This window comes from Epargyreus clarus, unplaced genomic scaffold (genome assembly GCF_041222505.1).
Source record: "Epargyreus clarus isolate Ecla_fem2 unplaced genomic scaffold, WU_Ecla_fem_2.2 ptg000007l, whole genome shotgun sequence".
Classification (NCBI taxonomy): domain Eukaryota; kingdom Metazoa; phylum Arthropoda; class Insecta; order Lepidoptera; family Hesperiidae; genus Epargyreus; species Epargyreus clarus.
Window position 1 is genome coordinate 2,785,430 of NW_027332215.1, and position 15,327 is coordinate 2,800,756.

General features: G+C 35.0%; 2 protein-coding genes across 3 annotated transcripts in view; both read right to left on the reverse strand.

Moving 5' to 3' along the window:
• Dhc16F (Dynein heavy chain at 16F) overlaps positions 1–15,327 on the reverse strand; it is a 218,427-nt gene that overhangs the window by 103,467 nt on the left and 99,633 nt on the right. For both annotated transcript variants that reach the window (XM_073074361.1, XM_073074362.1), the window contains 4 exons: positions 14,786–14,941; positions 3,517–3,744; positions 2,655–2,875; positions 2,030–2,241 (listed from right to left, as the gene is read on the reverse strand). In XM_073074361.1, coding sequence (XP_072930462.1) covers positions 2,030–2,241; positions 2,655–2,875; positions 3,517–3,744; positions 14,786–14,941 — 817 coding nt within the window. The remainder of the gene's footprint in view (positions 1–2,029; positions 2,242–2,654; positions 2,876–3,516; positions 3,745–14,785; positions 14,942–15,327) is intronic.
• On the reverse strand, positions 12,170–12,789 carry LOC140743083 (insulin-related peptide 4-like). The gene has a single exon (XM_073074149.1). It carries the CDS (start codon positions 12,543–12,545, stop codon positions 12,240–12,242), a length of 306 nt encoding a protein of 101 aa, XP_072930250.1. The 5' UTR covers positions 12,546–12,789; the 3' UTR covers positions 12,170–12,239.

Sequence of the window (15,327 nt, forward strand, 5' to 3'; positions counted from 1 at the left end):
CATTGAAATAGCAAAAATTCCGGAAAAGCTGATTTTTCGTAGAGACCTTGGGTTTACCATTACAAATAAAGTGTCAAAAGTACCCATCGATCCGACGTGTGCGTCGGCAATTATTCGGGGTCAAACGTCAAAATTTTAGGTTTTTTGGATTTTTCTCAAAAACGGTACGTTTTATCGAAAAATACTTCAGGCCAAAGTTGTAGCTCTTAAAATTCTCTTTAAAATGGTGCTTATATTTTTTTTCTCTAAAACCAATAATTATTCAGATATTGCGCTTGTAAGAATTACGTTTTACATGATATCCACCCCACCTGTGAAATAGCGTACTTAGTGGGGGTTTTTAACATGGTTTCCCTGGGGGGACTATCCCAAGAACCTTTAAGATGCTATTTTCAGGGACAATACTTATTCAATAGTTTGAAGATTATTGATATTGGTTATTGAGTTCAACTGTCATTCTATTTTTTTGTTACTTTAATCTGATTTATACTCTTCATATTCAACTTCAACAATCACGTTTTCTTCTATTTCTTTTTCTTATTCTTTCTTCATCTTTTTCTTCCTCTTGCTGAATGCTTAGAAATTGTTAAAATGGAGACGAATCAGTTGTCTCTTCATCAGATCATATACCTCTCTTGTATTTAATTAAACATTTGCGCAAGATAGACCTTGGCAATTGGTACACGCAGAAAAACTGTAACCCTACTTTTCTACAGCCACATTTGGCACTACGACCAACTACGACGATTGCAAAAAATAGTGTTAAGAAGTTTTTCTCGAGTGGGGGTCAGTAAAATTTGAATCGATTCCATAAATAACAAGAGGAAGCCGAATTCCCTTCGTGATTTGATTGTTGCTTGAGGTGAAGAAACAATTCTTCAGTTTTTCGGCGTGTACCAATTACCGAGGTCTATCTTGGTCAAATGGTCCATTAAATACAAGAGAGGAAGATTCATGTGATTTTGATGACAGAGACTTCATCTTCGTATGACCAATTTCTAGACATTCAGCAAGAGGAGGAGGAAGAAGAAGACAAAGAATAAATCGAAGAAAACATGATTATTTAAGTGAAGTATGAATCAGATTTATTGAATGTGATAGAACCCTTTGTGGTTCGAGTCCGGCAGCACCACCGCCACACCTATTTCTACCTAATAACAGCAGTGTTAAGCGCTGCTTTGTTCCGGTTTGAAGGGTGTGGTAAGGGAGACAGACTTTTTCGAGGCGTTCCAGTTTAGTCCTCAGGGGTAGCGGCGCATCTGTGGCCGACCTCAGGTAGGAATATCTAATCCTATCTGGGGTTGATTACAGATGTCCATGGGCCGCAGTAGCCACTTACCATCAGATGGATTGCATGCTCGTCTGCCCCCCTTATATTATATATACAGGGTGAATTTTTCAAACGGGCCTATATGTACAGGGTGAATTATATATATATATATATATATATATATATATATATATATATATATATATATATATGTTCATATCGTGTTAAACGTACTCGTAATTCTTACAAGCGCAATATCTGAATAATGATAGGTTCTAGAGAAAAAAAAATATAAGAACTATTTCGTAGAGAATTTTAAGAGCTACAACTTGGTCCTAGGTACTTTTTCGATAAAACTTACCATTTTCGGACTTACTATTTGACCATTATTTTTATGTCTAACTTGACCGGGCTATTATAAGCGATCAGAGATAATAGTTATCGCCCCGTCCGTGCCGTTCGCTCTCCATTCCAAAGCTTTTGTCAACATACACCACGGTCGCGCGGGAGTTTTATATAATTACCGGTAAATGTGGATAATTCACTACATTTACCATGTGCGTTGCCAATTATCTATAATTACCGGTTGCTTACATTTACCGTAACATATACATTTTGTGAATAGTTAAACACATTTATATAATACACATACCTACGTGTTGTTTATTAAAAAAATAGCGTTATATCTTAAGAGATGATACCAATATAAGATTTAGATATAATGCTAGTACCGTAGGTTAGTGTAACGTGTGAACTTACCGGTGTTCCCGGTGAACATGACGGGCTTCCCGGAGGCGAGCAGCTTCCGGAAGAGGTACCCGTAGCGCACCGTGTCGATGGTGGGCACGAGCGTCTCGAAGAACGGCCGGTTCGCGTCGTACTGGAACTCGGGGATGATCTCCGCCCACACCTTCAGCTTGCGCTGCTTCGTGTCCATGTACATGTCGAAGAAGTTGAAGCCCTGGGGGAAGCTGCGATACCACGATACTCATTTATATGCCAACTGTTGATATTTTACATTGAAGATTTGTACTGAGCTATCTCGTTTCCTATATGTTGACAGGAAATGACATTACTTGAAATTTGTTTTCTATACTGTAATTTTATTGTTCTCACATTATGGACGAGGTGTAAGTAAAATAAGGGCCGGGCTGTTATGTATTTGATAATACTGCATGAACGAAATAATCACGATTTTGTTTAGGGAAATTGGCTAAATAGCAACAATATTATTTCTTTAATATATCTACTATACACATATTAAGAACGGTATAACAACAATTATGATTTTTACTCATTATTAAGTAATTCTTAAATAGAAAAAAATGGAAATGTCTTTATTTATCAACTGACATTTTACAGACGAGCAGAAAAGTTTACTCACTACTCAGCCTCAGCGAACTCCTCGAACTGGCGCTTGACGAGTTCCTCGAATCCTTTGCGGTTGGCCTCGAGGATGTTCCCGCCGATAGCCCACACGTAGCAGAATATGAAGCAGTGCGCGATGTACACGCGGATCGCCTGCTTGTCCGGGAACCGGTCGCCCGGCTCCGACAGAAGCGCGCCGAGCAAGTAGCAAAGAGCAGACACCTTGCTTATGTCCACCTGGTAATGTGCAACCGGAATATGAATATCATATTCGTATTAATAAAATTGAAGCGTCATTTGGTAGTAGGTACACGGTACTTATAAAAAAACATTATTATTTTTTTATGTGTGTTCGTTTTTCTGTCAGTTAATCTTCGAAACGGCTTTAATTTTTAAATGCGGGTAAAATCACGGGGAATGCCGCTATAGGAACGCTATGCAATATATAACTTCTGATAGCCTGTTGGATAGAAATTCGGCTTTTCAAAGGCTGGTGTGAAGTTCAAGTTCTAGGCAGGCACCACCAATTATTCATAGTTCTATTCGTATAAGATATTGGTTATTTATCAATTGAGTAAACGATGAAGTAAAACTTCTACATGCCTGAGTATTTGGTCTTCCTCTTTAAAATTTGTAAAGTATGTAATGTCAAATATTTTACCTGTACTTTGAATATTTTGTTATGATTAATCGTCGTTGGTACTTAGATTGCCTATCTGGTAATTTGGTCACCGAAGGCTATACGCCATGATAGTTGAGCTGTCACTAATTTACTTTACTTCAGTGGTTGCCCATTCAACTCATTATTCAATTTAGCGGATCGCATGATTGCGTAATTAATCCGCATGTGCTACGAGCTACAAGCAACTGACACGAACCTGCTTTATCCCCACGCCGCATTTCAAGTTGACGTGGTCGACGCCCTTGTCGAGCATCTTGTACAATTCGTAGATGAACTCTGAGTTCTCCTGGTTGACGACGTTCTTGTCGACCATGGCCTCGAGCCACGAGCGCACGTACGGCAGGTAGCCGAGCTCGTTGGGGTCGATGTACACCATGCCGCAGCGGGACACCGTCGCCGGCGACGCCTGCGCCAGGTCCGCCACCTGACGGTATACCACCACACCGCACGTTAGAGTGAGAGATACACGCATTTAGAGTTATTACTTTAAATTGATTGTTTTTAAAATAAATAACATTGCATTGGTATTATATAGCCATTCAAACTGGGAGTCCGGAGTTCAAATCCCTGGCAAGCTTCATATTGACCATATAGTACTTAAGTCACACAAGTCTGCTCTGAGGCAGCGAGATGCACTACGAGCTTAATCTAACTCTCATTGTAAGTTGACACCCTTACCATTAGGATAAAAAAATGGGTTGATACTGCTGAAACGTTTTTTTAATTCACATCAAGTTCGAAACGCAATTATTTTAGGTAGTGTGACTGTAATAATAAATACCTACAACAATATAACTGGCTCACCTGAGCAACGGACCTGGGGAACTACTTGGTAATCCGATATTGTAATCAACAAGATAGACGTAGGTTTGCGTATCCCTATGTACGCAAGTCGTCGTGTTATTTTGATATTATGGTAGGTATATAGTAATTTTATAATACCCTACTATTGCGAATTAATACTTTAAATAATAACAATTACATTTTTACGAGTACTGGGAACGAAATTTCTCTGAACTCTATTTTGTCCTCACGTTTTATTTTTATTTACCTTTTCACTTAGCGATAATACGGCCTAAATCTTCGGATCAATATAACAATATTTTCTTGTTTCATACTTTTAAAGCTATTTTCACGTAGTGGCTTATAGTTTAAAATTTCATTTTTATTAAAGTCATGTGTATTATCAAGTCTCATACGCACCATCGTATCTATTGAACTTTACTATACAATTTCCAGGCGTAACGTCACACTTTTTTATAATTCAGGAGTAGCAGACGAACATGCAGTCCACCTGATGGCAAGTGGTTACTGCCGCCCATGGACATTTATCATCAACCCCAGATAGGATTAGATATTCCTACCTGAGGTCGATCACAGATGCGCCGCTACCACTAAAAGTATGTTTCCCATACCACAGCCTTCAAGCAAGAAATAGGTGTGTCGATGGTGCCGCCAGTGTTGAATCACAAAGATTTCTACCACCTTCTCAATTGCGAACATTTCGGCACTTCATTCAAACTAGATAGAAAAAATATACTATTTTCTGCGTTAAAATTTAATTGATCGCCCTTAAAATTTTGTTAATAGCCGATGTATTATTATTTTTGGCAACACCATTCTTTTTACCTTACAATACTGTAAAGTTACTGGTTTGGTTTCAAACATGGAACAGAAAAAACAAGTGGAAGTGCGAAGTAGGCGTGGCGCGGCTTCCACTACTAGGCGCTGTTACTCTCACTTGCCTTCAAACGAGTCTACTCATGTTTGAGCATCGGTCCGAGACAGATGTTTGTCAAATTCAATAAAATAAATTATTAAGACATATTCTGCTATTTTGGAATGTAAAAATGATAGCAGAAAGAAGACAATTAAAAATGGAGTTGTTTCGTACCATCACTGAGTACAATTTTATTTTATTTTTCATAAAATCTTAAAAATATCAAATTTATAAATAATTTCCACATAGTCATGCTAAAATCAACCTTACTACTTTCAAATAAAGTTCATTTTTTAATTGATTTCACCATACCAAAACGTCTAGAAAAATCCACGCTACTTAATAAGTGATGGGGGCAAGTATAATTTTTCTTATCGATATTTTATAATATACATTATTATAAAGGTAAAATATTTTATTTAGAAAATAAAATTATATAAATCTAAAATTAGGGTTTTGCGGCGAAAAGTATCGTAATACCTACTACGTAATAGCTGCTGAGGTGTACTGACATATCATATATCTCAAGATATATCTCATTATTTTTCCATAGCTTGGATCTATGAGATAGACAAATGCTATATAATTGTTAAGGATGCGGTCAATAACTAAATGTTTAACATTTATATATTTACTTTATCTCATTTACGAAATATATCTATGTACAAAAATACATAAATTAAGTAGTACGTAGTATTTAGAGTCTTGAACATTTTAACCTATTTTTTTAATATACAGGGTGAATTTTTCAAACGGGCCTTCAGGGCCAAATCCGAAACTATAAGGATTAGCGAAAAATGATGAAAGGAGTTACGAGGCCGATTTTGATAAAAACTAAAACTGAATCATTCGTTTCTTAAAATATCTTTTTCCTTAGCCGGGAATCGAACGAGTTCATTTTGAAAAAAATTACATCCTCTATATTATTCCACTATCTGATAGTGTCGCTTATAAGGATCAAATTCTGGGAAGTAATGTTATGTGACAAATTAAAGGAAAAGAAAAATCTTGAAGAAAATACATATTTTTCCATACATTGGCGTACTAATTCTTAAGGATTATACATAACAAATGATTTATGTATATTTTTTTAGAAACATACATAAGTCATACCATTAAAGAATTTGTTGGTTAATCAACTAATTACTATGATATACGGCTTAGTATGAGAAAGTAATAGTTTGGCAAATAAGTTACCGCCGTTTTTAGGATTTATTTTTTTAATAAAAATAGATAACTTATTAAATAGTAAAACAACTTCGTTTTAACGTTAAATATGATTTTGTATAACTCTTTGTTATCTCTCTAATCACTCTGATTTGACTCGAAAAAGTCATTCTCGCAAATTGTCAACTTTACATCTGTATTAAACGAACTCCGCCCATAGCAAGTTAAATCTATTATAATGGTCCTAAAAGTAACCTTAACTAAGTCAGACATAAAAATATAAATTATTGGAGAACAAAACGTCCGTTTCGAATGATTTGAAACATTGAGCCAAAAAAATGGTTAATACGCGAAATGTTCAGATTGATGAATGGCGGGAACTTAACTGCCAAATTAATATGAAAAAATATGCATTTTCTTAAAATTTAGGCTTTTCCTTTAGTTTGTCATTTATCATTACTGCCCAGATGTTGATCCTATAAGCAACACTATCAGATAGTGGAATAATATAGAGGGTGCATTTTTTTTCAAAATGAACTCGTTCGATTCCCGGCTAGGGAAAAAGTTATTTTTAAAAAGTAATGATGCAGTTTTAGTTTTTATCAAAATCGGCCTCGTATCTCCTTTCATCATTTTTCGCTAATCCTTATAGTTTCGGATTTGGCCGTGAAGGCCCGTTTGAAAAATTCACCCTGTATATATTTTTAAAACAAATTTAAAATATGCGGCAGCCTAAATAGCTAAAAACTTTATCTGTTACCCTATATATGTAACAAAATCTTAAGCTGCCCTTTTCAACAGCATTATGAAATTACTGTGTCATAAAAAATGACAAATAATTGTCTGCTTTCGGGAACATTTTCGTTTCGTGCATTCATTTTTAGGACTTCTATTTACGTAACCTACGTTCATGACACGTAACCTACCTATGTAGGTAATACTTATGTTTTTATTTGTTTTACTTCCTAATAATTAATCCTTGTTTAATTTTAATTCTATTCCACATATATAGCTCACAGTAGATCGATGAGTATCGATATTTTTATCGTAAATAAACTCTTTTATCACTGCGCTATACCAGTAGGAGAAATATTACGCAAGTTTGGTCCGTAAGTTTAATGAGCTTAGGGCTATAATTGCATTAAGCCCAATCACTGCCATCTATGGTCAAGTAGCGGAACTACATTTTCAAATACTAAATGACGTAAATGCTTTTAAATGTTGTAGCAAAATAAACCTTAATATTATTAACGCCTGAGTTGTTTTTACACATTCATTCTGTATATTTTAGAATAGTTTCGGGTTAACTATAAACGATCAATAAAATGATATTTACTTTAGTAGTGTCATATGTAACAAGAAAAACGCAAGTGTGAGTTTGGGGACAACGGTTCCGATACATTCGCTCGTACTTACCACTTCTACTTGCTTTTCTTTTCTATGGTACGATAAAATTATCGATACTCATCAATCTAATGTGAATAATAAATCTATGGGATAAGATTAAAATTAAACAAGGTTTAATTATTAAGAACTGTAATAAAACTAACATAGGTAGAAGTCGTAAAGATCAATACACGAAATTTGTTTTAAAAATATATTATAAAAAAATTAGTTAGGTTAAAATGTTCAAGACTAAATACTACGTACTACGTAATTTACGTATTTTTGTACATAGATATATTTTGTAAATGAGATAAAGTAAATATATAAATGTTAAACATTTAGTAATTGGCCGCATCCTTAACAATTATATAGTATCTGTCTATTTCTCCTTACTAGTAGCACTCATAAATCCAAGCTATGGAAAAATATTGAGATATATCATGAGAGATATGATATGTGAGTACACCTCAGTAGCTATTACGTAGTAGGTATTACAATACTTTTCGCCGCAAAACCCTAATTTTAGATTTATATAATTTTATTTTCTAATTAAAATATTTTACCTTTATAATAATGTATATTATAAAATATCGATAAGAGAAATTATACTTGCCCCCATCACTTATTGAGTAGCGTGGATTTTTCTAGACGTTTTGGTATACTGAAATCAATTAAAAATGAACTTTATTTGAAACCAGTAAGGTTGATTTTAGCATGACAATGTGGAAATTATTTATAAATTTGATATTTTTAAGATTTTAGGAAAAATAAAATAAAATTGTACTCAGTGATGGTACGAAACACCTCCATTTTTAATTGTCTTCTTTCTGCTATCATTTTTACATTCCAAAATAGCATAATATGTCTTAATAATTTATTTTATTGAATTTGACAAACATCTGTCTCGGACCGATGCTCAAACATGAGTAGACTCGTTTGAAGGCAAGTGAGAGTAACAGCGCCTAGTAGTGGAAGCCGCGCCACGCCTACTTCGCACTTCCACTTGTTTTTTCTGTTCCATGGCTCGTACTTACCACTTCTACTTGCTTTTCTTTTCTATGGTTTCAAAGGTATGGTGAGGTATTATCACTATAATTTGGTCGCTGAGATAATACATTCATAATAGGTTCGTTGTCCGACTGAATTATGTGACTTGTAGTGGCGTTGAACATAATATTATTAAAATTTTACATTGTTTATTTGCAGTATAAATTAAAAATATCAAAAACATTAATATTTTCAAAATTAATAATGAACACCATATTTTAGCTTTAATTTTAATGTAACTTAAAAATAAATACTTATTTAAGGGAATAATAATAATTAGGTACGAGTAACGAACCACAAAAACACCAACGAAAATCGACACCATAAAATTATTGGTTAGTAAATATTTTGCAGAAAAGGCTACCAATAAAATAACTTGATACGATACTAAACGTAACAATCATTTTGTAACATTATTTTGTTTTGTAATAGTTTTACTTTTTGTGCGTGTACGTTTGGTGTACCAATGTGAATTACTCATTCTTAAATTTCTCATTAAACATACTAAATCTATATATATAAAAGAAAGTCGTGTTAGTTACTCCACTTATAACTCAAGAACGGCTGAACCGATTTGGCTGAAAATTGGTGGAGAGGTAGCTTAGAACCAGGAGACGGACATAGGATACTTTTTATCCCGTTCGACCGCGTTTCCTTGAAGTCATTTTATAACTCAAGAACGGTTGAACCGATTTAGCTGAAAATTGGTAAAGAGGTAGATTAGAACCAGGAAACGGACATAGGATACTTTTTATCCCGTTCGACCGCGTTTCTGTGAAGTCATTTTATAACTCAAGAACGGCTGAACCAATTTGACTGAAAATTAATCGAGAGGTAGCTTAGAAGCAGGAAAAGGACATAGGATACTTTTTATCCCGTTCGACCGCGTTTTCGTGAAGCATTTTATAACTCAACAACGGCTGAACCAATTTGACTGAAAATTGGTGGAGAGGTAGCTTAGAACCAGGAGACGGACATAGGATACTTTTTATCCTGTTCGACCGCGTTTCCGTGAATAAATAAGAGTTGAAAGTTTGTATTAAAGTCCCCCAGTTTTGATGCAAATCTATATGAAAATTGGTATTTGATAGGATTTCGATAGAAAGTAATTAAATATCTATTTTACGATATTTGCAAAATCAACCCTTAAGTTGGTTAAGTAGGGGTTGGAATTTTATATTAAAATCCGTTAATTTGGAAGCAAAAACTGTAAAAATTTGCATTTGGCTTTAGAAGACACTTCGTTTAGAAATCGGCAGATTTTGAAGCAAAGTCTATGAAAATTGGAATTTAGCTTTTTGATTCAAAATAATAGAACACATTTTTCACCGTTTTTGGAAAATCAACCTTTAGGGTCGTTTAATCGGGTATGGAACTTTAATTTAATATCCGTTAATTTGGAGCACTAAGAAAATTATCATAAGACATAATGAAGCATCTGAGTCACTGTTTGTTTTTTTAGATCAACCCTTAAGACTGTTATAAATCGCCTTTCTATTTACACACCTGTTTCAGCATTTTTAGCTATTCAACAACCCGATTAGAGTACTATAAGTAAATAAACTTTCTTTAAAAAAAACCGTTATTAAAGTTATAGGTACTTCTTTTCGCGTGTTTGTAAAAAAAATAACAAAAAATACAACCGACTTCTATGTCACTACAAAGTAAAAAATAATTCGAACGAAATATATTGAGCGCCGACTTCAGAAATATGTACTAAACCAACATTTATTTGAATTATTTTTTACTATGTAGTGACATAGAAGTCGGTTGTATTTTTTGTTAAAAATTTTTTTACCCTTTTTAGTGATGACATAATAACATTTATATGAATACAATATAAAATTGTATAAACGTGATCATGAATTAAGGTACGGTCTGAATTTACATTGATTGGAACCGCCCGCTCGCAGGGCGCTGCCGCGCCCTGCCCGCTTAGTTTTATATTGTCTTATGTGTTCCAACCTAACCTAACTAAATAGTCAATGATTTGCAATTTCATTAGAACCTCCTACACCAAATATCTTCAAACACGACTCAATTATTCCCATCGGTTGAGGAGTTACATATTTTGTCTCCGAGCCACATTATCAGACCCTTAAATAGTCAATGATGAACTGACTTTGCAATTTCGTTAGAACTTACACCAAATATCTTCAAACACAACTCAAATATCCCCATCGGTTGAGGAGTTACATATTTTGTCTCCGAGCCACATTATCAGACCCTTAAATAGTCAATGATGAACTGACTTTGTAATTTCATTAGAACCTACAATAAAAAATAACACAATAAAAAAATAATTATAAAAATCGGTTCACTAACGGCGGAATAATTCGTGTACATACATAAAAAAAGATACCGGCCGAATTGATAACCACCTCCTTTTTGAAGTCGGTAAAAAAATAACAGAGTGCAGAGAGGTAGAGTGAATTTTATTTAATTGTATTTTTTATTTTCCTGTTCTCCTGTGGCTATTTCCTAATATTTACCAGTAGTTTATGGACATAATACATAAATTACACGAGTGAAACCACGAGGTACAGATAGTCACTCATAATTAGGTGGTACGAAGTTCACCGGGTCATCTAGTAAGTATATACATGGAAGTAATTAATGAACATTCTTTTATAATATTAGAGCAGTAGACGAGCATGCAGTCCACCTGATGGTAAGTGCCTACTACCGCCCATGGACGTCCGTAATTAACCCCAGATAAGATCTGAAGCCTACTCGAGGTCGACCACGGATCTGCCGCTGAGGACTAAGCTGGAATGCCTAGAAAAAGTATATCTCAATTACATTACCTTTCAAACCAAAATACAACAGCGTTTAAAATTGCTGTTATTAGGCAGAAATAGGTGTGGGGGTGGTGCCATCGGAGTCTTCCACCTTTGAATTAGCATGCATTACAGCTGACGATAAGTGACTGCTACCCATGAACGAACATGTGTATAATAGTAAAAACTATAAGTAGGAATGGAATTCTTATTATATTAAATACTAGCTGACCCGGCAAACTTTATACCGTCTCAAAATCTATTTATCAAATATATTTCAAATAAAATATAGCCTATGTTACTCGTAGATAATATAACTTTCAAATGGTGAAAGAATTTTTAAAATCGGTTCGGTAGTTTTTGAGCTTATTCATTACAACCAAACAAACAAAGTTTTTCTCTTTATAATATTAGTGTAGATGTAGATTATAAATGTATGTAAGTATTATAGTTAATTACGTTATTTACTATTCTAGTGTTCTTCTAGTGTAATGTTTAATTTTTATTTATAATAAAAACACAATTTTGTTGTTCGCTTTTTTAGCAGTAAATTCTTTAATTTTAAATAATTGTTTTATTTTAAATACATGACCTACCTATTTGGAGCGTCATGTTTTACTTTTAAATGTTAAGATATTGAATTAAAATCGAGAAATCAACATTAAAATATGTATGCAAAAGTGGAATAGAAATGACAATGATGTGAAATATAATATTTAAATTGGAAGTGTAAAGAATAAAACATTAGATTGCTGTATATAATATTTTAATGGACATAGTTACGTTGCACAATATAGTTTACAAAGTTTCCATAACATTTTAACAGTAGGAGAGTAGTTCGCCGATGGAGCATGATTTCAGGCAGCACTCGGTAGCGACCGGCCTCTTGCCCCGGGATCCGGCCAGGGCCTTGGCGTGGCTCGGGCGCATCCAGGGCCAGGCGGAGTCGAAGTCCGCGATCGCGTTCGGCTGGACTCGCTTGACGGTCACCAGCTTGGCCTCGGGCTCCCCGCAGAGGTTGTCCAGCAGCTGGGCGAGGTTCCTGCCGCACACCTGCACGTAGCCGAGCTCGTGCGACGCCGCGAGCGCCGCGAGCGCCGCGATGACGACCAGCTGCATCTTCATGGTTGTGCCGGTGCCGGGTATTTGATGATCTCAACTTGGATTTTGTCGATACAACGAGCGATGTTGGTCTGTGTCTACTGTGGTGAAACACGCTGCTTTTATACGCGCCGGTCTCATCAATATTCAGTAGGAATTCACCGTGATACTAATTTGATATGATCTTTTGATAAACAGGTTAAGATCGTAGGTGTACAATGTGATTATTATAGCATAATCCACATTGTGCTGATGTGTTCATTGCATATTAATAAGTGTGAGTCTATGAATAAAGAAAATCTAAGTGTGTTTGAAATTTTAAAAGTAATAATTTGCACGTAATAGAATGGTAAATCATGTTTACAATACTTTTCCCTGTCAGAAACAATGATACATAATGAAAATAATGTTCTTTAGAAAATGGTTGAAATACATTTGGCTTGACTTTTAAGTGACAATAAATGATTTACCCGAACAATAGAAAATTTTCACGTAAGTATATATAAATAATTGGCCAAGTGCAAATGGGACTCACGCGCAATAGGTTCCGTATTACTGAATTATTTTTTTGTATTTGTAATAGCCATAGAAGTAAATGTATTGTAAAAATTTTAACGGCATCTACTCGTATATCGGTACGATAGATAAATCGAAAACGCCCAAAAATAGTTGTTTCTTGTATGGGAGCCCCGTTTATTTTCAAGATATTTATCATGTATCAAAAAATGTATGAACTTTAAGTTTTATATATTATATTTATTTATTATTTTATTATATTTCAGTCACTTATATAAAAACAAATGGAATTTTGAAAATATTTGTAATAGTAATTACAATATTCCCAAATGAGGGGGGATTATACAATAATACCTACTAGTTGACCCGGCAAACGTTGTGTTGACATATAAATTAAAAAATCGTTAAGGGTGAACAACCCTTATCACTTAGGGGTATGAAAAATAGATAGTAGTCGATTCCCAGACCTACTCAATATGCATATAAAATTTGGTGAAAATCGGTAAAGCCATTGTGACACGAGAATTTTATATATGAGAAAAACTATCATTAAAATAGATTATTATTTAATATTTGAAACTGCGATGGTAGCGAAGTCTGTCGAATCCAATGTGAAACATTCCAAAATCAACAACTACTTACGAATTAAAAATTAATAAAAAAACTTTTTCCCACGGACTAGATTGTGAATCTAAACCAATCTCAAGTCCCATTGAACACACACAAAAAAATTTCATCAAAATGAGTCCAGCCGTTTAGGAGGAGTTCAGTGACATACACACGCACATAAGAAATATATATATAAAGATGGAAGACAAGTAAACAATAAAAAGAATTCCATTTGAATCTTGTTGCAAAAAAAATAATTTTAATTGAAGTATGTTAAAAGTGATCATTTGGCTTTACAAAACGACACGCGTTGATTTTCGCTTACAGTATCCCCGGGGTGACTTTACATGTCAGTCCATGCGAACAGAATGTATTTGTGAGTGATTCATACAGAATATTAGAATTGTATTTGTTATAAAAATAAACATTTAAACAAATGAAACAGTCTTACAATTACGAAATTATAGCGTATATTATATAGTAAACTATACGACCGTTGTATGACCAGAATTATAAATATGATATTAGCCTACAGTTAATAAGTGCTTACTAAGATAACATGTTGTATCGGTTCACATTGACGCGGTTCGTTGCTCGCTGCATCAGCGGTTCTGCTGCTGGCTATGTATTGCTTATTCTCATGTTGAATGTAATCGGACCCTTTAATGTTCGTTTTGTCGAAGCTGTTGTTATTTATTTTTGCGTTTCAGCAGCAATGTACCTGCCGTTGCTATCTAAATTAAAGTGTATATAGTAATGCAGAAACAGTTTCATAAGAAGTTCTAATCCCGATTCTATTCCAGGAGTAGCAACATATCTATTGAAAGCAACATACCCACTGCTTGTGGGTGGTTAAGTTTATGCGCATGGATTGTACTTCGCTTGGTGTTTCTATCACATAAAAATAATGTGTTTTTACAATGACTGAATTTGCAGTGAACCGCGCAATCCAACTGGTGGCAAGTGGTCACTGCCATATATCTGGAACCAACTCTATAACGAATATGGGTTCTACATTAAATCAATTATTAGATCAATAAATAAATAAATAAATAAATTATCATAGATGCGTTGCCGGTCGCTAAAACTAAAATGGTCAATCCGAACATAAACCGTAATTAGTCAAGGTAGTGTAGTACCTCGAAGACCATGTGCACGTAGGGCGTGAGCTTGATCCGCTCGGAGTTGGAGAGGCACAGCATCTTGTTGTCGTCGAGCACGGTGTTCATGTTCTCTATCCACACGGCGTCCACCGGCCCGTCGCAGATCAGCCACTGGTGGTCGGTCGTCTCGCTCTGTACATCACACTTAACACTTAGTACGAGTTACATATTTCTATAACATTGAAGAAACAAATGGGTACGAAGTCTATGCAGCCACTTACCTAACGACAGTAAGTGTCTACTGCCGCCCCATGGGCGTCTGTATATGTCTGTAAGTATGTCTCCCGTGCCACGTCCTTCAAAGCGGAACACAGCTAGGACCTGCCGTTGTTAGATAGGTAGAAATAGGTGTGGTGGTGGTGTGTACGGAGTCTAATCAAAAACGGTTCTACCACTGTTACCTTAATAAATATTAATAATTTTGAAGGCTGTAGAACCCTTTGTGGTTCGACTCCGGCGGCACCACCGCCACAGCTATTTCTGTGTAATCACAACAATGTTGAGCCGTGAGCGCTGCT

What these genes read in the sequence shown, in the direction of transcription:
- LOC140743083 (XM_073074149.1), bottom strand. Translation starts at nt 12,545, where the DNA reads ATGAAGATGCAGCTGGTCGTCATCGCGGCGCTCGCGGCGCTCGCGGCG.